The 27,994-nt window shown below is 41.2% G+C and overlaps 2 protein-coding genes across 5 annotated transcripts in view; one reads left to right on the plus strand and one right to left on the minus strand.

The window, feature by feature from the left end:
* Positions 1-3,173, minus strand: part of LOC139760330 (glutamate receptor-like) — a 15,356-nt gene extending 12,183 nt beyond the window's left edge. The window contains 1 exon segment of the mRNA XM_071683348.1: positions 3,115-3,173. The gene's annotated coding sequence lies outside the window, so the exon portion shown is untranslated.
* On the plus strand, positions 1,021-27,918 carry LOC139760331 (solute carrier family 23 member 1-like). 4 transcript variants are annotated; one of them, XM_071683350.1, is made up of 14 exons: positions 1,021-1,095; positions 9,849-9,921; positions 12,481-12,586; positions 12,997-13,154; positions 14,422-14,624; positions 14,967-15,093; positions 15,515-15,635; positions 20,048-20,189; positions 20,513-20,626; positions 20,946-21,085; positions 21,547-21,786; positions 22,151-22,280; positions 22,624-22,738; positions 22,960-27,918. In XM_071683350.1, exons 1-14 carry the CDS (start codon positions 1,062-1,064, stop codon positions 23,054-23,056), a joined length of 1,800 nt encoding a protein of 599 aa, XP_071539451.1. In that variant the 5' UTR covers positions 1,021-1,061; the 3' UTR covers positions 23,057-27,918. The 4 variants fall into 4 exon arrangements, with proteins under 4 accessions (XP_071539451.1, XP_071539450.1, XP_071539452.1 ...); XM_071683349.1 differs by lacking the exon at positions 1,021-1,095 and adding an exon at positions 3,481-3,661; XM_071683351.1 differs by lacking the exons at positions 1,021-1,095; positions 9,849-9,921 and adding an exon at positions 10,717-10,815.
* Positions 27,919-27,994: the final 76 nt, after the last annotated feature.

The raw sequence follows: 27,994 nt of genomic DNA on the forward strand, positions 1-27,994 counted from the left end.
GTCCCATGGCAAGAATATCGCCTAACATCAGAGAGAGAGAGAGAGAGAGAGAGAGAGAGAGAGAGAGAGAGAGAGAGAGAGAGAGAGAGAGAGAGAGAGAGAGAGAGAGAGACTGATGATTTCGGTGCTGCTTCTATTGCTGTTATCGTTGCTGCTGCTGTTAGTCATGTTTTGAGTAATCACAACCTAACGTTTCTGTGGAATAAGGTTGTCACAACCTCTATATAATTGTAAGGGATGAGGTTATATTAATCTATGTAAGGAATGAGGCTGTCATAACCTAAGTATGTCAGGGATTAGGTTGATATAAACTCTGGATCTAACTGTGGAGTAATGTTGTCACAACCCCTATATAACTGCCAGGGATGGTTATATTAATCTATATAATGAATGAGGTTGTCATAACCTAAGTATCTGTCAGGAGTGAGGTCGTTATAACCTCTGGATCTAACGGGTTGGGTGCACAACCCCTGTAATTACGTTGAAGTTGCCCTGAATTAGTGATTACAACCATACATGTACTCTGGTTTGGTGGCTACAACCTTATGTGTCTGATGATTGGGTGATTATAACCAAGTGTATGGCGAATTGGGTGACTACAATCCTAACTGTGCACCTCGTGTTAGCCGCTTTGTTAAGTAAAGTGTTAAACAGCTGTGAAAATTGAGTGAAGAATGAGTTTAGAGGGTTATGATAACAAGAGCTGAGATAGTAGTAGAGGATCACTGGACAAATATAGATACCAGAAGACGGCCTTGCTAGTTATAGAACGAGCTGGCTAGCTTGATCATGACTGGTGGAGAGACTGGCGTCCCTTGATCATGACTGGCTGATAGCCTGATGTCCCTTGATCATGCCTGGAGAGGCTGGTGTCCCTTGATCATGATGACGGATAGGCTTGTGTCCCTTGATCATGACTCGCGGAAAGAGGCGGGTGACCCTTGATTACAATTCCCGGAGTGACGTTCGTGAGCGGCGGAATGAGTGCGAGATTTGTGACTGGCGGAGTTGGCAACGTGGCAAGCTGATGTCAGGGCGCACTCGTGACAGCTGCCAGTGTGATGGAAGCCGCACTCCTGAGAACATCTGAAGCCCGTAAGTACCGACTTGTACTTACTCCGCCCTTGTATTGTGTTCTGGTTTCAGCTTGGGAAAAGAGAGACGTTTACGTTACCTCAGAAATACGTGACATTTATTTTCTAACAATGGAGGCACCAGTCACTGATCAAAGTCCTCATCAAAGCCACGCCTTAATTGAAATACAGAAGTTAATGAAAGACATATGAAAGTAAATATGAATTTTGGAGGAAGTGAAAAACCTTTGAAGATGTGCCAGATTATACTCACTGGGAAAGGCATGATAGATTATAGAGTTCTTTCGCTTGAGATGTAGGGTCATCAAAACGGCCCACACTTGAGTTGCCAATGGTCGCTCAGTAATCATATAAAGCAGCAGCCTATCCAGTACTGCATGGTCTAACTAATGATGTGGGCACACAAGCAGCCGGCTCTCGGGAGGAAAAACCAAAGTAATTCCTATAGAACGGGAAAAGTGATCCAACACCGCGGCGTGGAGGAAGTGGGAAAAGTTATGAAATTAGCCGGAGCTGATATGTCGGACCGCGTTCAAGTCAAGTAAGGATGGAGAGCTAGAGTCACCCCATGAGAGCAGTGACTCCATTCAAGGACAGATCACCATCAATCGTTTATATAAACAATAAATGTTCAGAAGAAAGAAATTTCCACATCTAAACAGGACTCCCACTTCCTTAGCGACAGACTTTGCTGTTTCCATAATGGGTTCCCAAGAAAGAGTGGATGTTGTTACAGTAACACCAAATATGTTAACTGATTTAAGAGTTGGAATTATTGAGACGTCGAAGGAGAGAGGAGAGATGAGGAACTTTCGATATAGAGATGGGCAGAAACTGGGTTTTGGAGGCATTAAACTTAACTAGATTTCGTCTAACCCACGGAGATATCCTGTCCAAGTCTGAATTTATTGAGAAAGTTGATAAAACGATATGCAGATCGAGTAAGAAGAAAGATGAGAATCAAAGGATGTAGAGGGATGCAGTGTTGAGTCATCAGCGTACAAGTGCATTTGGTTTATTTGTAGAAAAATCGTTAACAAAACAGGAAAGTGTAGGAAACAGGACAAACCTTCAAGGACACTGCTGTTGGTGGAGAAAGGGTTACAGGCTGATCCATCAATAACCACGGGGATAGATCGGCCAAAGAGGAAGTTAGATATGAGTAGCAAGGTAAATGAGGGAAACCTAAAGAGAGGAGCCTAGAGATGAAACCTGTGGCCCCTAAACGGACAGCAGAGCCTTCCTCGTATTACCCACCCCGCTAACAGAAAAAATTAAATTCTACCAAATTCATGTAAGGGAATACTGTTAATTTGATTTATTACTCAAACTAGTAACATACACATAGTAGTAAACTCTGTTGATGTATTCACTCACCACATCTCACTCTCATGGCCACAGTCACTATCCCAATCAGACAGTGGTCACAAAAATTAAGCAATGGCATACAGTACTATTACTAGCTCAATAGAGGATTATTTTCTTTTGTACAAAAATTAAGCAATGGTATACAGTACTGCTGTTAGCATAAGAGGAATTATTTTCTTTTTACAATTTTAAGATTAAGAGTACCAGATACAACACTATGCATCGATTGACAATTCTTTGGTGTAACTTGTTAGGCAACTGTTAGTAGTGAATAACTGCCTAATTTTCCACCTACTAATATGTGGCACCTGCACACCCAGGGTACTGTTATTTGCCTCGAAGGTTTCCAGTGCCAAAATTTTCAGTTACATACAAAAGATTTCTCAAACAAAAACTCTTATGTTACACTATCATAGACAGCTGAGCCTTACAGCGACTAGTACTTGAAGTAGCAAGGTCAAAGAATAGATTAATGTTCCTCTAAACTCCTGGCAATGCTTTCCTTCAGTTTCCTCTCCACCCCTGGACGCCAGCCTCAAAGATCCCGGTAATGAAGCAATATCCTCTTATTCTATACCTGCAGCTGTTATCCCAGTTATCTATACTTCTTTACACATAAGATCCACCCTTTTCCGGTAACTCAGTTACATACCTGATTAAAATACAGCAATAATTCTTCGGAGGTCGGGACTGAGTCACATTTTCACAGAAACTTTGCCGCTCAAAGTTCTAGCAACTTCTGCGCATGCGTTGTTTCAAGATTACCATCTGCCCGCCAAATTCAAATATCATCCAATAATCTCTTATTACATATATTTCTTTTATTACATATATCTCAGTTTGCATGCCGGAATATTTTGCCTTTTCATTGACTCCTATCTTATCATTTACTACACGACGTCGTGTACTAGCCTGAGATAAAAACTTATTCTTTATGGTTTGGCGCCATATTACGTCTGCTGCTCAGGAAGATGTTAGTTTCACGCATCTTTTCTCCCGGTGCCGCTCGGGAAGATTGAAGTTTGGCATAGCCCTCCGAAAGTGGTTGAAATTGTGATGACTCGTCACAAAAGAACGAAATTTCCAGCTTCGCTTCAGTTAAGATGGTGCTTACCCAGCTTCTGGAGGAAAGGAAAGCTCAATGGACAAAAGGACCCCGAAAGAACTGGAGCTTGGTATACCAAGACGCGAGATGACTGGTAAGTGGTTGGATAGGTAAGTCTGCAAGTTCAGTGTTTGCGAGTAGAAAGATGTGCTTGACCATTGTGAGCAAGTTTAGTAACTCAGAGTGCAGGAGTGGAGCCAGTCATAACGGTCGGGTTTATTTTATGAAGATAGACAGAGTCATGTAAGATGCTCTACTACACACCTACCTTGAGTACCTAGGACGGGGTTTTGCCAAGATGGCGGGGCTAGCACGGATCGCTTACCGAGGGTTTTGTTTGTTGATTAACACTGTCACTCTGCTTCCAGGAATTTCCAATTATTTTCGAAACGAGGTTGATCAGGAATCAACATCAACCATTTATACATATATTTTAGACGATTCAGTAGAGATTCCTCGGATGTTTACCATTTCTTGCAACACTAAAGTCTCCAGCTTCGCCAGTCTCCTTATAACCTTGTCTGATACCCTTTAAAAATGTTCACGGGACTAGGCCTCACAGGAAGAAAATTGTGTAGCTGTAAATGTTCTTTGTAATATATATATATATATATATATATATATATATATATATATATATATATATATATATATATATAATTTATGCATGTAAATTTTAATACATGCCATTTACCCACGTGAGCAAGATTGCGTCAAGAACAGATGATAGAACCCTGTAGGGGAAATTCTTAAATTGGCTCCTTACTCTGGTCATTCATTTTAAAAGTAAAACTGGAAGGGAGGATTACTAGCCACCTGCTCCCGCCCCTTGTCGTTTAGTCGTTTACTACGGCAGACACTAGTCTGGCTGATGCTACGTCGCTAACGTGGGAAACTTCGACTGGTACGATAGAATTTATACACGTGTGTGTGTGTGTGATTACTATATTTAAGGTATGTGGAGAGTTTTACATTCGCACCGCTCCGTCTCATAACCTTGTGTATATCATGTCCTTCCTATGTGTGCCTTATATAACACAAACACACACATACACGCCAACCGAAGCCATATACCCATTTATCGAGTTGCCTTAGATTATTTAAACCACATCTAAAGATTTACCCTAGATTATAGTCTGTGACAACACCTACAGAGCCGGTGTCGGGGTGGCGTGTGATGGTCGTGGGGTCCCGCCACACGTCACGAAGGATCGTGTCCTCCAGAACCACATGATATGATCATATAACTCGTGGGTTCTTCAGGGGCTCCTGCAGCTTCAAGACCGATTCAATCAGTAACGGGAAGAGAATGGACTCCTTTGGAGCGAGAAGTACTTCGACGAAAATGAACTTACTCTCGTCAACTGACGTTGTTCCAGCTTAGCATTTATGAGGTTTCTTTCGCGGTGTAATTACAAGCAGGCAGAGTCCGGTAACGTTCCCAAACCACATGACCACTAGGAATGCCGACTTGGGGCTGATCGTGTTGCCGCATTGAACTCCTGATCGTCCTTGAAATCAAGTGATAAGATTTGACAGTAATATTGTAACAAATCATAATCTGCTGAAGACAGAACTTTCACACATAATATTGATAGGAAATGTAATGGATATACAGATAATTTACCCACGGATGGATATATTTTATATATATTTAAACATTTACACATTGAACTGATCGTCCTTGAAATCAAGTGATTAGACGACTAATACTGTAATAAATCATAATTGCTGAAAACAGAACTTATACACAATATCAATAGGAAATGTAATGGATATACGAATAATTTACCCACGGATGAATATATTTTATCATCTAAACATTTACACCATCTCAAGGTAAGTCGTTAGAACCAGAACGTTGTACTAAATCCCATATGTTCAGTGTATATGTATTTACTAAACATACGGTTACATGTAGTTCCCGGAACCTCCGCGTGAACAGCAGCCACCTAAGGAAGCACTGCATATCTGACTTATCAATGTTAAAGTTGCGCCCGGAGCCATCTTACACCCTCCGGGTCAGAGGGTTGCAGAGAGCAGCCACCCTGGGACGGGATACGCTCCACTCTCCTGAGTTGAGGTGGCGGCCGGAACCATCTTGCAGCTTCCACATCAGTGTTGCTGCTCTTAATCTGATGAAAGCTGAGCTACTGGCCTTGACTATATATACGAACATATATGATACACCAACCCACCATGTTTTTTCTCGCACTTTTCATAGGAATGATATGATTTTTTCAAAACGGTTTATTCAGATTATTGATTCCGAAAATTTAGATTATTCTTTTCCTTCTCTATTAAAGCCTGTATAAAAAATGGGCTCCATATCTGGAGCACTCATAAAAATACTAACATGACCCACGCTGTCGAGGTGTATTTACATTCCCGTAGCCAAGGATATCCTTAAAAGTGGAGAAGCCGTGTTGAAGCATACATAAATCTTTTATGAGACGTTGTAGGATGGTGTGTGAAACCATTTGATTTTAGAGGATGATGGATAGAGATCAGTTATTAACCGGTCAGTTATATAGTTAATGGAGATGTTTTCCCAGGAGTATTGTGCATGGAAATGTAGTGACCTGAACGCCTGTTCTGCCCGTCTAGCAGGAGTAAATCAGATCTAGCGAGAGGATACGGACACCAGTGTCATTTAAGAAGTCAGGGAAAAAAGTACGGTTGGTTTTACGGGGATGAGGGGTTCCGTAAGCTCCCACCCCCAAGGAAACTTCTAGAACTATTATGCTCATAGGTTGCATAGGTTGCATTGTAATGTCAGCGTTCATATAAAATTTTTCACTTAAAACTGGACCGTGACTTCCAGCTTGTCTTTATTTTATGAAGTCTATATACTATGTGTATGGGTGAGCAAGACGCGGTAGGTCCATTATGTTCTATTTTCTTTGGCTCTACCTCATTGAGGCTTCAGTCTTGGAAACTTATTCACTAATAAACTTGTATCAAGATGTACCATTTGCCGTCGCATTGAGTAACGAGAGTCGAATCATTGATTTGAAACACACACACACATATATATATATATATATATGTATATATATATATATATATATATATATATATATATATATATATATATATATATATATATATATATATATATATCATACAAACCTCCAACAGCCAGGCTATGATCGCCCCTAATAGGGAAATTAGGGGCGATCATAGCTTATCGGTATCGCTCCCACCTGTTGCGCAGGGGTCCCGGGTTCGATCCTGGCTGTTGGAGGTTTGTTTGTTCTATGAAGGTGCGTGTTCATATACACTTTGTTCGTATTTATAAACCTCCTCGTTGTGCAGTTAGGTTCGATAAAATGCTATATGCTGGCTGTGAGAGCCTGATGGGAAATGACCGGTATAGACCCGGTTGCTCACCAACGTGAGACGAAGGGCATTAGAGTACATAGTATTCGAATAGTCATTTCCCTATTAGGGACGATCATATCTTAGCGATAGCGCTTCCGCCTGTTACACACACACACACACACACATATATATATATATATATATATATATATATATATATATATATATATATATATATATATATATATATAATATTTCTTGAAAATACGATGATGGAATGAAAGGGACGAAAATACGCAAACAAGATCCCTACAGGGCTCTTGTTAGTGAGAGAAAATTGGTTGCTTGGTGAATTTCATTAACAATATCATGATATGGTGCAAAGATGCTAAGTTGTATGTGAAACCACAAGTATGTAGCATGTATATATACTGTAACAACTAGTCTACTTCATTAGTTTACTTTTTTCATTGATATCAATTTACATTGATTAAGTTATTGTTATTTTTCACTTTTGAATTCTTGGGGAACCGGGACGGGAACCGGTATAAATTATGTTCGTGGTCTTGAAGCGAAGTCAAATGGAATCTCGCATTCAGCTCTCCGGTATGGCCGTGGGTGTTGTGGGACGCCGTGGCCCTCACCCTGGTGAGAGACAGCTCTTATTTCTTTTGTTGGTGTATTGAATATTAGGCGAATAAGTGCCGTACCCGAGACCCTTCTCGTGTTCCCTTGAAGTGGCGTAAGATTGGACGTCATTGCTGACCAGACGTCTTCTCTGTCCTCTATTCTCGCTGTTATTCCTTACCTCACACATCGACTTTTTTTATCACTTCCACCTCATTTGTTAACTTTTATATGAATTATTTGTTTTATTGTCTACCGTATCTTTTGTTTGCCCACAGCTAAACTGTTTTCATTTCTTGAGAAGTCGATGTAAGTATACTTTACTGAGACACTCCCGGGTCTGATTCTGAGTGATTCGTCATCTTTGACCGTTCACTTTTTTCTTGATTTTTCTAAGATTTCCTTTAAGTTATGCAAAACGACTTGGCGGTAAAATAGTGAAACTTCATAATATTTGCAACATGCTTTCCCATTGTGCGTGAGGAGCCAGCTGTATTCTGCTTATGTCCCGTGGTAGGGGAGACAGAATACTACCTCCATATTCCCTGCTTGTCGTAGACGACAACTACAGGGAACGGGAGCGGGAGGCTGGAGACCCCCCCCCCCCCCCCCCGTTTTGTTTCATTTTCTAAAAAGAGGGACTGAAGGAGCCAAACAGTGAGTTTCGGTCCTTCTAGAAGGCTCAGGTTTGGATGTCTAAATGTGTTTGTGGGTGTAACCAAGATGATAATATGATTTTAGATGTGGTTTTAAACCAGAGCACGTGAAGCGTTCGGGATGAATACTGGAAAGGTCTGTAGAGCCTGGTTGTGGATAGGGGCTCTGTGGTTTCAGTGCATTACACATGATAGCTGCAGAATGGATGTGAGCATATTCTACCTTCGCCTGTTCCTGGCGCTAACGCGGGAAACGGCGATCAAGTGTGTGTGTGTGTGTATGTGTTTGATTTTATTTGTGTACGAGGGAGTTTTATAGACGTGTTGCCCTATCTCTTACTGCAGTCAGGCTATAGAATTGGTCGCACTCCTCCTCTACCTTCCACCACAGATTGTGGTTCCACCCATCAGTAAGAAGCCAAACCAATGTACACTTAAACCAGTGTTTCGTGTCTGATATCTGTGGTGGCGTAAGTAGTCTGGGAATTATATACACTTGGAATATATTGTCATTACAGAACATAGCGCACTACCTAAGTATTACTTTACACTTTATTAAGTGAAAGGCTTTAGTGAGTTGCATGAAAAAATTACTATATGCAGCATTTATTTCATAGATATTGGATACGCGACAGGGGTAGATATACAAGCATGAATGACAATAGTATTGCAGTGTACGTAAGATAATGGTATAGCGCTTTGACAATTATCTAGTTTACTACAGAAGATAAGAAAAACAAGTCTGATAATCAGATGCTGAACGAAAACATTTTCGCGTGTAAGACGTTAATCGCGGTGACATGGTGACATGTATCAATTGACTGGAGGAAAAAGGTTGTAGATATATGGGAGGAAGACAGAAATGGTTAGCCAGTTGTTACTGAGGCTATGTGGAACAAGGTTTAGTTGGAAGGGAAGAGAACAGTAAAAGCTAACCGTGCTAGTACAGCATCTAAGTAATGATTGATTACATTTGTTACATAATTTCTCATATGCCATTGAAGTAGTTCATAAGTAACACATAGGCTTAGATTATTCTTCCTTCCAAACTTCCAGGACTTTGGTGATTTAGCTCCACACTTGCAATTTATGGAACTGTATTTCCTACGTTACTTGGAGACGTGTATCTTTCAGCATTACAAAACAATTAACGTCATACCTCCCATGAATAGGTGATGCAGACTCGAATAGATAGATTGTATTTCAAACGGTTATAATTACAGATTAATGTAGTCATTTCTGACACGCGACAGCTATTCTTTTGTTATAATAAACTATTGGTCCCTTGCCTCACTGATAGTTACACGGATACAGAGAGACCAAGGTTAAGCGAGGTGGTCTGGCCTTAACAACTGAAAAAAATGCAGTCCCCTTAGAAGCAGTATGTATTTATGTATGCACACACATCACAGTGTGTGTATATGCGTGTGAATACTCAGTTTCACTTTTTCATGAAAGATTGGCTGGATGATTGATGTTGTGTGTGGGGAATGATTATCCACACTTGTTTATTTCAACTTGTTACCGTTTTCGTTGTCGTTAAATGTAAACCCAGCATAAAAATGTATGTATACATGGTACCAATATTATTTGTTTAGCCGGGACCAATATTATGTTTATACCTGGTATAAGCATTAGTGTATATCCAGTAGTAACGTATATTTCCTACTGCAGCAGAAGCCATGGCGGTGGCCACCAGCAGCGACGAACCGCGCCCGTCCAGCCCCCTCTACATCCAGCCCAACATGTAAGTGTGACTGCTATACATCCAGCCCAACATGTAAGTCTGGCTACTGCCTCCCGACGTTATACTTACTGGCTCCTGCTTAGTCATGTGACGTCACTTCATGACCCCCAGCTGGATGGAGACGTCCTCGTGACTCCTGCTGGGTGGTTCATATTCCTAAGGTTCTGTCAGTTTTTGGACCCTAGACCTGCTTGGGAACCTGCATGCATCAAATTCGTTTAAGCGACCACTCTATCTGGTAAGGGTTAGTAACCCGAGATTCGAACTCCGGACCATCTGCAAGGCAGCCAGGTAGCCTAACCTGCATCGACGATGAACTTAAATCAGTATTTCCTCCATAACTACTCGCTGATTCACAGATCTTGTCCAGAGCGTGAGCGGCTGTATTTCCACTTCGTGAAGGATACGTGACACATCAGCAAGATCCATGAGTCAGCGAGTTGTTTAAGGCGATATTTTGAGCAGATTGTTGCTTGCGGTTACGCTGCCTGGCTGCCACACAGACAGTCCATAATTCGATTAACGGGGTATAGTTGTAATTTGTTTACATCAGATATGTGTATATTACATAGATGATGTGATTATTACACGAAAGTGCACTTGGGTACTTATCATGTTTCATTTTCCCCGTGGACTCATAGGAATATATATATATATATATATATATATATATATATATATATATATATATATATATATATATATATATATATATATATATTGTTAGGAACACGTGTGTGTTGTTATCTATTTCTTATCAGGGCGAGGAGTGATGCTTGAGGCTGGCTCGGAGTTTCTGTCCACCCAGCATTTTACGAGAGTGTAACTACGCCGAGACTCTGGGACCCTCCAACCAATAATAATTGCTCCTACATTTCTATAGCCAATCGAAATGTAAGGTTTATAGCAGCAAGGGTGAACGCTTGTCTTCTTGTACCCACTACACCCGCTGAGATTCGATTCCTCTCTCTGTAGCCCAGCGAGGTGGGTGGTGTCCCCTGCTGTAAACCTGTAAGCTGTAAGCCTGTAAGCCGTGCTGTGCTATAAGCCCGTTACCCGTGTTGTGCTATAAGTGTTTACTGTGTTACATCAGATTTAGCTAAGTGTTTACTGTGTTACATCAGGTTTAGATAAGTGTAACGATGAAGTTCATTGTGTCACGTCAAGCGTAACTAAGTGTCACAAGAAAGAGACCTCCTGGCTTGAAATCTTATCTGGAATGTTATCTCATGTTCAATGTTAAACTCACTTTCAGTGTTTACGTAATGATTCATGCTTGATTTATGTGCCTATCTTTGTACACTCGAATTCTTTCATTATAAGTAGATTTAATGTAATGCTGGTCTTTAATTCAATCCCATAACTTTATTATTGTGTTATCCTGAGTTGTGCAACTTGACAAATCTGTAACGTCCTTGCAAGACAAGGATCAGTAGTATTTGTAACATATGTTACTGGCGACCTTAATAAGTATTGAGTTCGTAACATATGAATTGGCGACCCTGCCAGGATATTTCTTGCCTTAGCGGAATCTCTTTCCTTTTCGTTAATCATGCCGTTGACCAGCAACGCTGACGTTGACCAGTTCTGTCGATCTGAGCCCTCTCACGAGGACATCAAGTCTTTAACAAAGCATGAGTTGAAGATTATTGCAAATATGTTAAAATTGAATTATGACCGGAAAGCTAGTAAAGTACAGTTGGAGACCTTAGTCATAAATCATTTTGCCAGTGACCAGATAGTAGATGCTGCGCCTGATGTTGAAATTAGTGTCGACAGTACCGCTCCATCAGTGACGTCGGCCGAAGCCTCGATCCCTCCCCATATCCCTAGTGATGTTAATGTTGATCCCGAATACTGGCGAATTCAGCTAGAGATAGCTAAGATCAATGCACAAGCACAACAAGCACAAGTGCAGGTACAAAAGGAGCTGACTGAACAAGCTAGGTTCCAGGCTGAACAAGCTCGGTTAGCTCTCGAACGTGAAAGACTTGACTTAACGCTTCACCCTCGAGACCAGTGTCGTCTCGGTTGGGAGACTTACATCTCGTAACAATATATATATATATATATATATATATATATATATATATATATATATATATATATATATATATATATATATATATATATATATTTTTTTTTTTTTTTTTTTTTTTTTTTTTTAAACTTCGCCATTTCCCGCGTTAGCGAGGTAGCGTTAGGAACAGAGGACTGGGCCTTTTTTGGAATATCCTCACCTGGCCCCCTCTGTTCCTTCTTTTGGAAAATTAAAAAAAAAAACGAGAGGGGAGGATTTCCAGCCCCCCGCTCCCTCCCCTTTTAGTCGCCTTCTACGACACGCAGGGAATACGTGGGAAGTATTCTTAATCCCCTATCCCCAGGGATATATATATATATATATATATATATATATATATATATATATATATATATATATGTGTGTGTGTGTGTGTGTGTGTGTGTGTATTATTGATGTATTTACATAATGAGGGATGAATTTGGATTGCAGTATACTGTATGGAGTGTGTGAATCATGTTCTGTTGTTTGTGTTGCAGGGAGAGGAAAAAAGCCGACCTACGCAGGGATGATAGCGTGGAGGACCTTATCTTCAGCGTGGAGGACGTCCCGCCCTGGTACCTCTCCATCATCTTCGGCTTCCAGGTAAGTGATGCTATACAGGAGGGGAAACCCAGGCGAAGGTTTAAGTATAAGGGAACCTCATGTTCCATAATGGAGAAGGAGGTAAACCATTTGCTAGGATATAACAAGACAAAGTAAATAATAAGTTTTTTGAATGCTCATGATCTTGTCATCTTTACAGATTAGACAAAATGAATATTTAAACGTTATTTGCCTTTGAGTTGTCCGCAAATTTAAAAGGAAAAAATAAGTAATCGAAGCTAATGGCTCAACTAGATGTACATAAAAATGGAAGTAGATTTTTAAGTAGTTTACCATTAATGACCTTATAGTTAATAACACTTATTGGGTGTTTTGAACGCTAATGACCCGCCAGATACACACACACATAGACATTGAAGAGAAATTAACGTGAGGCACTCCTTCTGCAGCACTACCTGGCAATGGCGGGGGGAACTGTAGCCATACCCATTCTGGTGGCCTCCTACCTCTGTATATCGGAGGACGACCCAGCCCGAGGTGCTCTCGTCTCCACTGTCTTCTTCCACTCCGGTATCGCCACCCTCATCCAGACTACCGTCGGCGTGAGGTAACGTCACAAGTTTCCACAGCCCCGCACACACTTCCTAAGATTGGAACTTCCGTCTCAGTCTGTTGCATTGATCAGGCTAGGCACTTACACACTGTCCTTGCCAGTCCAAAGTGTCATTTTATAAGTGTATCATTATTTTCATTTTCCTCTTGGTTTTTAAAGGCGATGATTTCAGTAGATGTTCCCGTTTTACCTTATGACCCGTGTGGTTCATTACCTTACACAGTCACTCATAAAAGTTCGCTGGGGGGGGGGGTTCCGTGCGTGTGGGTGAATTCCATCTCCAGCCCTTTCTGGCTGACATGTCTCTGGACACTAGAGATCACACACACGATCATATACGGTGAAACTGTCGGAATTGTTTGTTCACTTAGGACATGGCCTCGATATACAGACTCGCCGTCTGGAAAGGGGTTGGGAACTAACAGGCCCACACACACACTCAGACGAACCTCCAAGAACTTTTATGAATGACTGTACCTCTGTTGTGACAAGGCTGTAAACCTGCAGGTGTCACTGAAGATTAATGTCCACTTTCCCACTTCGAGGAATCCTGGGCTACGACCATATGCTCCATCAGATCATCTAACGTCGTATTTTATATATTTCAGTCTGAGCCATGCAGCTATCCCATAATGGCGTGTTAACACTTCACACTGCAATTAACACTTTTTCTCCCTCAGTAAAGTCTTTGGTATTGTTTCTCTACCAGATTATCTTGAATTATTATGATTACAAAACAGTTTCTATCGAGAGAGCTCTTCAGTAAGTCGTAAGAGTTTTTGAAACCATTTTTGCTTCTCTAGCATAATTACGTTTAACCTTAGTGAGGTGGGTAGACCTTTTAGACCTATGTTTTATATGACCATCTTTTATGTTACCTGGCTCTCATGCTGATTTCTACCCTAGTGTATATAATGCCGTCAGTGTTGACTGTTACGAACCACTTCGTGTTTTAATGAATTCAGAATGTTTTTCTTAAAACACCTTTTAGTTTTTCTTTAAGCTAGACTTGCCTTGTTTGCCTTGTTCACCTACGACTGGTCTGTCATTGCCACCAGATGATTCTCAAGAGCCGTAGTTCTACAAATTTCCCATAATTCTTGTCAGGCAATGGTATGGTTAGCAAACTTGTTCACCATTTGTTCAGAAACAGCTTCATTAGTTTTTTTAAGTCTTCCATCCCATGATCCACAGTCGTTTTATCGACCATACTGAGAGGGAAGTGGACAAAGATTTGTAAACAACAAATTATGCTTTCTAGGTTACCGATCATCCAGGGAGGGGACTTTGCCTACGTGGTACCAACCATTGCCCTCCTGACGGCGGTACATGAACCATGCAGCGCACTTCCTATAGCCAACCTGACGGCGGCTGAGCAGCAGGACCTGTGGCAGGGGCGTCTCAGGGATGTCCAGGGTTCCATCGCCGTCGCCTCCATCTTCCAGGTCCTTCTGGGTTTCACAGGTGTGGTCCTAGAATTAAGATCCAGAAGGATTTTTGAATAGCTTCTGATAACTAGAATATTTACAAAGTCACCTAGGCTTAGATTTGAAAAAGTTACAAAACGTGGTCAGTAAACAGAGACATTATTGCCGTCAGTTGAGTACGAGGTGAGAGGAACCAGTGCCTGAAATAATTAATAATTCGTGACATAATTCGCCATGGTTGACGGCGCATCGTAGTGTTGGTATATATATATATATATATATATATATATATATATATATATATGTAGATTTACATAGTTTGAATAAAAAGATATGAACTGGTTTACGAGTGTTAAGTGATGTGATTGGTGTGGTGCAGGTATGGTGGGTCTCATGTTGAAGTGGATCACGCCCCTGGCTATCGTGCCGACAGTCACTTTGGTCGGCCTCTCGCTCTTCGACGTGGCGGCTCATCAAGCCTCCCAGCACTGGGGCATCTCCATACTGTGAGTACACACACCATCACACTCGACACACCACGTGTAGGGAAGTAGTAAGGCGGCCATGGGCTGTTGGGGGTCTCCTACAGTGGACGACTGCTGGAGCGAGTGATTTTCATTTCCCTTTTCTCAGAGTCAGTTTTACTCCTTTCACAAATGCCATTGACTTAGGAGTTTTCGTATGGCTTCCAGTTCAGCTTAAAAGTTTAGATTTTACCAATAGAGTTTTCAGAGTGAATGTTAGATGGTAATTTTTACTACAACAGAGAGTTGGTAGTTTAATCGTGTACAACAGTGATTGATGAGGAATACGGCCGTATGTCGGTGATGGTTTAGATAACGTTCCCTGGGTTCGGGAGGTGTGAACACTTCATGACTTGTTATGGTGGGAGAATGAACAGTAATTGTTGCTTTTGGTATCCTGCAGGACGATGGTTTTGATGGTGGTATTCTCACAGTACTTGGGGAACACATTCCTACCCGTGCCAGTCTACACGAAGGGCCGAGGGATCAAGATGGCAAGGTCGCAGTTCTTCAAGTATTTCCCGGTAGGTCCTTGCCGTCTTATTATGTACAGCCATTTTTAATCTTAACCCCAGTCCAACCTCCCTTATTAATGAAAGTCGGGTCAGCAGATGAGGACACCTTCCCAGACCACTGACGGTGTTTTAAGAAATGGCGTAACTTTACATGAAGTATCTTCCCTTTACGGCTTGGCTTATTGTCTGCTGAAAGTTCTCTGGTCGCGTTTCGTGTGGAGCCATCTTCCTCTGAGGTTGAGAGAGAGGCTCTTACACTTAAAAGTATTGGAAATATTGTATGAATCAGGCTGTATTTACGGAAGAGAGTGGCGAACACACATGTACCACACAGATGCTTTTCGTCTACCAAAATCTTTGTTATTCGTACATAAAAGACAAACAGATTTACAACCTCCATAACATTTTTTCACCTTTTACGTCACCACGTTAGGAAGAGGCAAGTATATGTAAAAAAGAAAAAGCGAATGATTTTTCACTAACAGGTTAAAATCATTATCCGGTAGAAAGGTGCGAAATCACATGTTAAGCAGAAGTTTGTGAATTACTTCGTCGATAATGATACATGACGATGTCAGGTCACGTTTTGAACAATGAATTTGCTTGAGGAACACTGGCCAAATAATTAATGATCTAAAGAACTTGAAGGTATCAAGGCATTTGTCGATGGAAATCACATAAACTTGAATAGTGTCACATAGAGGATTTTTACTGATTTTAATATTATGAGATGAAAGGTTGCGAGTGAGGAGGATTGTGACACATGCCTCAGCAGAGTCGAGGTTGGTTCACAGGAGAGACCGCCTCCTCCCAACCTTCGGCTGTCAGTCAGGGCCAGCGCTACCCTCATAACCAGATTACTGAGAGAATACCGCCGACTTAGCTGCATCTGACACGTCACAGTTTAAGACTCTTCTCGAGGCTTGTTGTCGCGCCATAGCTTTGGACTCGTCTCAAGGCTTAATGTCGGTCTCAAAGCCTTCGAGGACTACGCAAAACTTTCCTTATAGGCAGATGTGAGCACGGTGGCTCGTGACAATGCAAAATATGGGCTGCTCGTGACAATGCAAGATTTGGAGACTTTAGATGACTCGATAGATTGATTTATTAATTTTGTTGGATTAACGGCGAGCGACCTATGAGGTAAGTCATTTGGCCTGCAACCCTTTTTTATTTTTTACCATAAAGTCCGTACAAAATGATCCTATAAGTACTACCTAAACATATGATCCTCTAAGTGCTTTCTAAACATATAGGAGAATAATTATAAGTAAATATGATTGAGAGGGTGAAGGCATGTACAGAGCATCAGATTAGGGAAGAGCAGTGTGGTTTCAGAAGTGGTAGAGGATGTTTGGATCAGAGTCTTTGCTTTGGAGATTGTATGTCAGAAATACTTAGAAAAACAGATGGATTTGTATGTAGCATTTATAGATCTGGAGAAGGCATATGATAGGGTTGAGAGATGCTTTGTGGAAGGTTTTAAGAGCATATGGTGTGGGAGATAAGTTGCTAGAAGCAGTGAAAAGTTTTTACCAAAATGTAAGGCATGTGTAGGAGTAGAAGAGAGGAGAGTAATGGTACCCTGTGAATGTTGGTTTGCGGCAGAGGTGTGTGATGTCCCCATGGTTGTTTGATTTGTTTTGGATGGAGTAGTTAGGGAGATTAATACAATAGTTTTGTAAACAGAGGCAAGTATGCAGTCTGTTGTGGATGAGAGGGGCCTGGCAAATAAGTCAGTTGTTGCTCGCTGATGATACAGCTCTAGTGGCTGATTCATGTGAGAAACAGCAGAGGTTGGTGAGTGAGTTTGGAAAAGTGTGTGAAGGGAGAAAGTTGAGAGTAAATGTGAATAAGAGCAAGGTTATTATGTTCAGCAGGGTTGAGGGACAAGTTACTTGGGATGTAAGTTTGAATGGAGAAAAATTGAAGAAAGTGAAGTGTTTTAGATATCTAAGAGTGGACTTTACAGCAGATGGAACCATGGAAGTGGAAATGGGTTACAGGTTGGGGAGGGGGCAAAGGTTTTGGGAGCAATGAAGAATGTGTGGAAGGAGAGAATGTTATCTCGGAGAGCCAAAATGGGTATGTTATATGGTTGCAAGGCATAGACTATAGATAGGGTTGTATGGAGGATGGTGAATGTGTTGGAAATGAAATACTTAAGGAAAATATGTGGTGTAAGATGGTTTGATTGAGTCAGTAATGAAAGGGTAAGAGAGATGTGTGAAAATTAAAAGAGTATGGCTGAGAGAGCAGAAGAGGGTGTGTTGAAATTGTTTGGACATATGGAGAGAATGAGTGAGGAACATTGACCAAGAGGATATGTGTTAAGAGAAGAAGGAGAAGCAGGAGACCAAATTGGAGGTGGAAGGATGGAGTGAAAAAGAATTTGAACGATCGGGGTCTTGGTGGCTGATTCGGGTGAGAAACTGCAGAAGCTGGTGACTGAGTTTGGTAAGTGTGTGAAAGAAGAAAGCTGAGAGTAAATGTGAATAAGAGCAAGGTTATTAGGTACAGTAGGGTTGAGGGGCAAGTTAATTGGGAGGTAAGCTTGAATGGAGAAAAACTGGAGGAAGTGAAGTGTTTTAGATATCTGGGAGTGGATTTGGCAGCGGATGGAACCATGGAAGCGGAAGTGAATCATAGGGTGGGGGAGGGGGCGAAAGTTCTGGGAGCGTTGAAAAATGTGTGGAAGTCGAGAACGTTATCTTGGAAAGCAAATATGGGTATGCTTTAAGGAATAGTGGTTCCAACAATGTTATATGGTTGCGAGGCGTGGGCTATAAATAGAGTTGTGCGTAGGAGGGTGGATGTGCTGGAAATGAGATGTTTGAGGACAGTATGTGGTGTGAAGTGGATTGATCGAGTAAGTAATGAAAGGGTAAGAGATATGTGTGGTGATAAAAAGAGTGTGGTTGAGAGAGCAGAAGAGGGTGTTTTGAAATGGTTTGGTCACATGGAGAGAATGAGTGAGGAAAGATTGACCAAGAGGATATATGTGTCAGAGGTGGAAGGAACGAGGAGAAGTGGGAGACCAAAATGGAGGTGGAAAGATGAAGTGAAAAAGATTTTGAGTGATCGGGGCCTGAACATGCAGGAGGGTGAAAGGCGTGCAAGGAATAGAGTGAATTGGAGCGATGTGGTATACTAGGGACAACGTGCTGTCATTGGATTGAACCAGGGCATGTGAAGCGTCTTGGGTAAACCACAGAAAGTTTTGTGGGGCCTGGATGTGGAAAGGGAGCTGTGGTTTCGGTGCATTATACATGACAGCTAGAGACTGAGTGTGAACGAATGTGGCCTTTGTTGTCGTTTCCTAGTGCTACCTCGCGCGCATGCAGTGGGAGGGGGTTGTCATTTCTTGTGTAGCGGGGTGGCGACAGGTGTTAATAAAGGCAGCAAGTATGAATTAAGTACATGTGTATATAGGTATATGTCTGTGTATTTATATATATGTATACATTGAATGTATAGGTATTTATATATTCGTGTGTGGACGTGTATGTATATACATGTATGTGGGTGGGTTGGGCCATTATTTTGTCTGTTTCCTTGCGCTACCTCGCTAACGCAGGAGACAGCGACAAAGTATAATAAATAAACATAAATAAAAACCTGGAACATGAGGCACAACCTTCAAGCTCAATGGTGCGTCTAGGTTGTAATGGTTTGCCCTTTGGTTTTAACCTGAAGGGTTAGGTCAAATGTCAGACCATATCATACCCGAGCGTTGTAACTTTTTGTTCAAGGAGTCGCACCATCGTGCTTACGGGATCATGCCACCCCATTCAAGGTGTCGTAACGTCCAGTTCACGGAGTCATACCATCCTGATTAAGTGGTCGCACCGTCTTGTTCAGGAGTTGAAATACCTTGTGCAAAGGTCTTACCTTTCTGCTCCAGGGTCCTACTGTCCTGAGAAAGAAGTTAAAGTTGCCAGAGTTCCTGCTGCTGCATACCACCCTCTCCTCTCGTTTTCTGGTAAAGGATCTGTAATACATCACCCATGTCTTCATCAAATTGTTATACTTCCAATGACGATCCTTGAGATGATGATGATTGTGGTAGCACGAGAGCTATCGGCAAACTGTAGCTTGTAGTTTACCTACAGTCTGTGAACAGTGTTAGGGTATTGGTCATTATATAGATAAATGTCTTCTGGTCTCAGAATAACCACTAAAGCTTGGGGGACTCTTCCCAAAAGTTGCCTATGAGTATTGTCCATATTCCTGCACTTATAATAGACTCACTGAAGGGTCTGTAGTTGATTTAAAGCGATTTGGAAAATTATCAAAAGACTCATTTCTATTTTTCTACTTTACCCAAGGTTCTCTTGTCTTGAAAGAACCTTGAAGTAGCCCAGTGATCTGTTGCTGTTTCCATTTTCCCCCTTTTGGCTTATATATGTTGTATACACCAGGTACTGACAGCTGTCTTTGTTTCGTGGTCCCTATGTGCCATCCTGACATCGTACGACGTCCTCCCTAATGCTTCGCCAGCACGCACCGATGCTGCCGGAGACCTACTACAGAAGGCACCATGGTTCATGTTGCCGTATCCTGGTAGGTGGTGTCCCTTCTGCTCTGGAGATGTTAATATAGACTGTTAAAACCTGTCCTCAATGAAACCATGTTTTCATAAGTAACTAAAGCATCTGACTTACCTGTTCTTGTGAGAAACTGAAATCCTATGTGGTGAGTTTTAGACCCATGAATTTGTCATTAATTGGTCAGAAATAACTTATGATATAGTTTTGAAAGTAAGTTCATTTTTTCAGTATTCTGCTATAACCCTGCCGGAAGCATCACCTCACCTTAGGTAGAGATAATGGATCTCTCTCCTTAGGCAGTTTGTGTGTGTGACTGTAGTCAGCACTGCTCCACAGGTCAGTGGGGGAGACCGACAGTGCCAGTGGCCGGGGTTGTGGGCATGCTCGGGGGTGCTGTGGCTTCCATTATCGAGAGCATCGGCGACTACTATGTCTGTGCTAAGATATCAGGTGGGTTGTATTAGGTCTGTGCTAAGATATTAGATGGGGGTCTCTGCTACCAGATATCATATGTCCTCTTCTTCCTGTTCTCCTTTGACGCACATATTGATATCTCGGGGGCAGTCCAGTTCTTCTCAGTTTGATAACTTTTATCATATACATAAAGACATCTTGTCGGCACAATACTGTTAATGTGAATATCATGTTGAATATTTACAGAATGAGGTTATCTTGTTACCAAGGTACTTTACTGACTTCTCAGGGGATATGCTATCGAGGGTGTGACTTAAGAATTTAGTATGTATTACATGTATGTCATGTTCCCCAGGGGCGCCGCCACCACCTGTGAGTGCCATCAATAGGGGCGTGGGGATCGAAGGTTTAGTGTGCATGATGGCCGGCCTTCTGGGCACTGGCAACGGTACCACCTCCTGCTCACAGAATATCGGGGTCATCGGTGTCACTAAGGTGCTGATCTCTTCCCTATGTGCCCACTGGTATCATGTACATTTTATGCATGTTGGACATATGAGACTATTGTTTAAAGCCCTGTATTGAAACACAAAGATTGTGTAGGGTTTGTAGAGGTTATTTCCATCTTACTGTTGACTGGGCCAAGTTCATGAATATAAGTCAGGCTCATGACACTGTTACTGGAGGGTTTCATTTACTTAATTATGCAATTTTCCTAATGTGACAACACATTTGATAAAGGTCTTCAGTGCATAAAGTGTGTACTTATCTTGTTATGTCTTGGTCTTGTGGCTGAACACTGGCAATAAGTGCACATGAGAACTGATTGACCTTACGCTTGGCTTCGTGTCAGGCTAGTATGACATTTATTTCATTACACTTCTTGTGAAAAACATTTGATGAGATTGATTTTTCCCGGAGGCCCCACATGCTGACTCTTGCCTTGCACGTGGCAGGTGGGCAGTCGACGGGTTGTGCAGTACAGTGCCATCATCCTCATCCTGTCAGGGGTATTCGGCAAGTTTGGGGCATTGTTTGTGACCATCCCTGAGCCTGTGGTGGCTGGGGTGTTCATCATTATGTTCTCAATGATCACTGCCGTTGGTCTGTCTCCCCTTCAGTATGTCGATCTTTCCTCCTCTAGGAACCTCTTTGTTCTTGGGAACTCACTCTTCTGTGGACTCACGCTTCCAAAAGTAAGAAAATCTGATTTTTCTTTTATATTTTCTTAAAGTATGATATTTTTCACTTCATACGTATCAAAACTTCAAATAAAGGGACTTCAGTAAAGTTTTCCATATAGTACTGACACTGATGGTTTGACAAAATTTTAACAGTTGATTAAATAAGAGATTATGTTCATAGAAATCAGATGAACTGGGACTTTCCGACATGAACAAAAAGGTATTTAATATTAACACATCAAAAGCTTGTTGATTCTTAGTTTCTGTTATAGACAAGATTATTTCTTTGAAAGTTGATCACATGTATAGCATTTTATTGTAAACAAGATTGTTTCTTTGAAAGTTGACCACCAGTGTGGTATGAACATTTTCCCAGTGGATAGAAAGCAACCCTGGCATCATCCAGACAGGGGCACCCATGGTGGATCAGGTGCTGACAGTGCTCCTGCAGATACCTATGTTTGTGGGCGGCATCCTTGGTTTCTTCTTGGACAACACCATCCCAGGTCAGTCCTGCCATAAGTCCTCTCCCATCTCCTCTGCTGTTAGTAAGGACATGTGAGAATCACCCTCAGTACACCACCAAATGTTGTCATTAAATAGGATTGCAGAAAGTCCCACTCATTTAATGCAGACATCTGTGTTGCATTATAATGTTTTATCTTTAACTTCAAGAAGGTTGAGAAATTACAAATGCTTATGATCTTAACTAGATAGAAAATGTTGCAGCGTATTCTAGATATCATCATGCTCACAATAAAAACACACATTATTGCATATCACATTAGGCTTCCTTCCACTGCAGTAGGTATTACAGGAACCCTTAGCCAGTTTGGATGTGATCCACAGGCTCGCCTGAGGAACGTGGACTTCTGAAGTGGAACAAACAGTTTGAACAGCCAGTATTTCCATACCATGCTTCGAACTGCTATGAGTTCCCTTGTGGCATGGGCATCATCAGCAGGTGGGTACAGCAGTCTCCTAGTAGACTCACCTTTTACGAAATAACAATACAGTACAGTAATAGGAACAGCAGGGACTGAATACTGATCATGTATATTGGGTAAATTGTACTATAAAAGAATGAAAGGCCTTTCAATAAGCATATGTAGTCACCTTAAGTAGTTGTTGGTGACCACATGTAAAGACTGAGAAAATCATTCATGTTGTTTGGTTACCTTGCAGAGTGAAGTGGATGCGGTACCTGCCTTTCTGCCCCACCTTCACTGGCTTCAGGGGAAAGCAAGAGGCTTCTTTGGTTTCAGTTGACCCAGAAACCTAACCCAAATGCCATCATTGACAACCCACCACATGATGATGATCATAAAAGCGATGATGTTTTACAGACCATCAAGGATATATAGAAATGTTTTTGTACAAACATCTTGGTTATATGAATCAGTGGCTTTTCACAAGGAATGTTTGGTGTGGTTCAGCAGCTTGACTTCCTGAATCATTGAAATCCTGGAGGAACTTTTGGTGTAATACAGCAGCTTGACCCTGTGAATAAGTGGACTCTCAAAGGGACATTTGCTCTTCAATCACAACTTGACCCTGCTAGTGGATTTTTAGAAAGACCTTTGAATTTCTGTTTATTAAATGAAACTCTAAGAATGACACAGTACAATAGTTATTAATCTGTATGATTTCCAGATATATCTACTTCCTCAAGAGGAGGCATTCTTACTTTGAGTAACAATAGCTTAGTCCAAATAGACGTTTCACACAGAAACAGACTAGTTCAACTAAGTTCTCAATGTACTTATGGTCACATTTACGTACATGTTTGTTTGTATAGAGAAGAGGGCTTTTGTAACAACATTTGTAATGGAACTCTGATGATAGAAACAAGATAGGACCTTTGTAAACAAAAATCAACACTGAACAAGGGATAATTGTTTAAGAATTTTAAGGAAAAGCTGTGTCAGATAGGGTGATGACATTTCTCTTACAAGCACTTTGACAACTGAATATTGACATGATCCTTATGAAAGTTTTCCTGAAGAAGGCCTGTTTAGGATAGATCTCTGTTCAGTTTGAAGTTTTTGTGTAATCCGTGTTTGGGTCTTCCTACACTTGTGGTATGTCGTTCATCTACAGTTACCATCATCAGTGTAAGTCAATCCAAAATCAAGGTAGGATTATTTGGAAATGTGACTCAGTGTAAGGAAGCTCTGTGTTACTATAAGTAGCGTGTGAAGGAGGAACGTGCCAGGAGCTATCAGTGTGATCATGCTCATTTAGAAAATAAGACTGTGATACTGCAGGTGATGGGTGAAATTTGTCATTTTCTGTGGAGGCAAAGCCATGTATATGTCAAAATCTGCGATGCATCTCGTTTTATGATCAGTTGTATTTTCCTCATGTATTCAAAGGAAGGAGCAAGGAATCTTATGTGGTTGACAATGTGGCAGTGAACCAATGTCAGGCACAGCTATACACCTGCACATCAGTAGCCACTCACCGTCATACAAGTACAGATATCTTTCCCATATCGTAGAAGGTTAAATGTCTCCACATCCTTACCTCTTTAGGCCTAAAGGCTTCCAAGTGAGAGAGATAAAGAGAGCAAAGAAAGGAGAAGTGGACTTCATCCATCTTACCTGCAACTTTGCCTCTTTACACTGATGGCATCCTCGTGAGGTGGCAACTAGAAGTTGAAGTTTGTTCTCACTGATGAGACAGGTCACCGACACTCACCAAGCTTGTCAGTATAGTTCCCATATTGATATCTGGTAACAACTAGATGGTCTGTGAAACTATATTTAAGTTCTTGGCATGTCACTGTAAAGCCATTGTTGTTGTAAGTCTTTGCTCTTAATTTCTTTGTATGATACACCTGATGCCACAGGTTAACATTCTGTATTTCATATATCAGAAAGGTCAAACAATATCACAAGTGGATGGGTTGCCTCTGGAGCTACTCAGAACAGCTGATTTTGCCTTACAGGTAACCTCATGGCTTAAGAAATGTAGTAATCCCATTAGGATATTAACCAGCTGGGGGGCACTGTTTAAATGTGCTGCTCATGCTAAAACACACACAAGCACGAGATTCATTAAGAGGTATGGGGCCCCACAAGTGTAAACACTCCCTCACATAACTAAAAAAAAAAAAAAAAATAACCTCATGGCTTGGGGTGATTCGTGTGTTTACATGAGACTGGAGACATGGCACAATCGGAAGAGTTTGAGAAATAGGGAAACGAGTGTAAGACCCTCCCACAATTGTCATAATTTTTCTGATATTAAGTCTTTTAGTGATACAGTTTTTGTTGTTATGAAAAAGGCAATATAGTGATATGCTTTTAAAATATGGATATAGATATACATATTAATTATTTGACATCATTAGATGATCAAATGATAAGATACACTAAGAAATAATGGCATTGTCAGAAAGATATAAACTAGTTCTGGCACTTCACACTCAGCATGCAAGGAACCTCAGGTTTGAGTCAAGACACCAACATGCAGGCAACCTCAGATTTGAGTCAAGACACCAACATACAGGCAACCTCAGGTGTGAGTCAAGACTCAACATTTAGGCAACCTCAGATGTAAGTCCAGACTCAACATGCAATCAATCTCATGTGAAAGTTCAAACTCAACGTGCTGGCAACCTCAGATGTGCATCTAGATGCAGCATGTAGGCAACTTCAGTTGCGAGTCCAGACTTAACATGCAGGCAGTCTTTGGCGCAAGTGGAACAGGTCTTTAGCTTTGAAACAAAGAAAGATCAACAAATATTACAAAGATGATAATGTACATATCAAGAATTCCCATTAGGTTACTGGAGATCTATCCACATGTACTCCATGGTGGGATGAGGTATTTAAGCCTCCACATTTTCAGTTTTTAAATGTATTATACTTTGCACAAATTGTGTAGTAGTTATGTATAATATATATATGTAATTTCTTTATATATGTACTTAGTCACTGTTTCCCTTATCAGCGAGGTAGTGCAAGGAAACAGATGAAGAATGGCCCATCCACTCATATACACATATGTGCACATAAATGCCCACATATGCACATACACATACATATACATATCAACATGTAGTACACAGATATACATACACAGACATTACATGCATACACATGAACATTCATACTTCTTACCTTCACCCATTCCTGTCGCTACCCCACCTCACAGGAAAACAGCATCACTATCCCCTGCTTCAAGGTCGTGCCAGGATTTGTTCACATTCAATCTCTAGCTGTCATGTGTAATGCACCAGAACCATAGCTCCCTACCCACATCCAGGCCCCACATACCTTTCCATGGTTTACCCCAGAAGCTTCACATGCCCTGGTTCAGTCCATTAACAGCACGTTGACCCTGGTGTACAACATTGTTCCAGTTCACTCTTATTCCTTGCACGCCTCTCACCCTCCTGTATGTTCAGGCCCTGATCGCTCAAAATTTTTTCACTCCATCCTTCTACCTCCAATTTGGTCTCCTGCTTCTCCTTGTTCCCTCCACCCCTGACACATATATCCTCTTTGTCTATCTTTCCTCACTCATTCTCTCCATATGTCCAAACCACTTCATCACACCCTTTTCTGCTCTCTCAACCATACTCTTATTGTTTCCACACATATCTCATACCCTTACATTACTTACTTGATCCAACCACCTCACTCCACATATTGTCCTCAAACATTTCATTTCCAGCACATCCACCCTCCTCCATACAACCATATCTGTAGCCCATGTCTTTCAACCATATAACATACCCATTTTTGCTGTCCGAGATAATGTTCTCTCCTTTCACAAATTAGACAAAGGCAAAGGGGATAAAAGTGAAAAATTGTATGGGAGGGTATTGATTGAGAGGGTGAAGGCATATCCAGAGCATCAGATTGGGGAGGAGCAGTGTGGTCTCAGAAGTGGTAGAGGATGTGTGGATCAGGTGTTTGCTTTGAAGAATGTGTGTGAGAAATATTTAGAAAAACGGATTTGTATGTAGCATTTATGGATCTGGAGAAGGCATTTGATAGGATTGGTAGAGATTATTTTTGGAAGGTCTTAAGAGTATATGGTGTGGAAGGTAAGCTGCTAGAAGCAGTGAAATTTCTTTTATCAAAGATGTAAGGCATTTGTACGAGTAGAGAGAGAGGAGAGTGATTGGTTCTCAGTGAAGGTCAGTCTGTGGCAGGGGTGTGTGATGTCCCCATGATTGTTTAATTTGTTTACGGGTGGGGTGGTTAGTGAGGTAAATGCAGGAGTTTTGGAGAGAGGGGCAAGTATGCAGTTTGTTTGGGATGAAAGGGTCTGGGAAGTGAGTCAGTTGTTGACTGATGATACTGTACTGAGAGTGAAAAGATTTTGGGTGATCGGGACCTGAAGATGCAGGAGGGTGAAAGACTTGCATGGTGTAGAGTGAATTGGAACATTGTGGTATACAGGGTTGAACATGCTGTCAGTGGACTGAACCAGAGCATATGCAGCATCTAGGGTAAACCATGGAATGGTCAGGGGGGCATGATTGTGGATAGTGAGCAGTGGCTTTGTTTTGATGCATTGCATTTGACAAGCTAGAAAATGGATGCGAGTGGAATTGGTCTTTTGTTGTCTTTTCCTAATGCTATCTTGCTAATGCATGAAATGGCAATAAAGTATATATACTTTTTTTTACCTGATTGTTATTTCCTGCGTCAGCGGCGTAGCACTAGGAAGTATGTACATGTGTGTATGCTGATAACCACGAGGAAACTAAATTAAGAGAAGTCCCACATGCACTGTCATGTATAATTGAGCATACACTTTCATGTATAATTGCGCATACACTTTCATGTATAATCGCATCATCAGGGAAGATATAATAATGAGATAGAAGACTTAGAACAGTCAGTATATATATATACTGGTGAGGCAGACCTTAAACGCCATTGGTACACAAGTGCTTCCAGTGTTTGGTCCTCAGGTCTGGCACCATGCTTGTGCTAGAAATTTTATTGTTTGGACAAGTCAGGGAACTGTATAAGATTTTGTTTTTCACAAAGTATTTCCCTATCTGTATAGACCTTCACTGAAATTCATGTTACGATTCTTTGTGTATTTAGTAAGAGAAAATTTAGTGATATTTCTTGTGGTCAAGAGTTACAATTTATAATTGAATTAGCACAACTCCAATCAGTAGTGTTCTTAATTGTTAACCTGATCAAACAAAGCATTTGTTTCTTGTCCTGTTCTTATACTATATTTGTGT

Source organism: Panulirus ornatus, chromosome 36 (genome assembly GCF_036320965.1).
Source record: "Panulirus ornatus isolate Po-2019 chromosome 36, ASM3632096v1, whole genome shotgun sequence".
Taxonomy (NCBI): Eukaryota; Metazoa; Arthropoda; class Malacostraca; order Decapoda; family Palinuridae; genus Panulirus; species Panulirus ornatus.

Coding starts and splice junctions, on each gene's coding strand:
- LOC139760331 (XM_071683349.1), top strand. CDS start 3,604: ATGGACAAAAGGACCCCGAAAGAACTGGAGCTTGGTATACCAAGACGC. Junction 12,587..12,996: donor CCATCATCTTCGGCTTCCAG/GTAAGTGATGCT, acceptor CTCCTTCTGCAG/CACTACCTGGCAATGGCGGG. Junction 14,625..14,966: donor GGTCCTTCTGGGTTTCACAG/GTGTGGTCCTAG, acceptor GGTGTGGTGCAG/GTATGGTGGGTCTCATGTTG.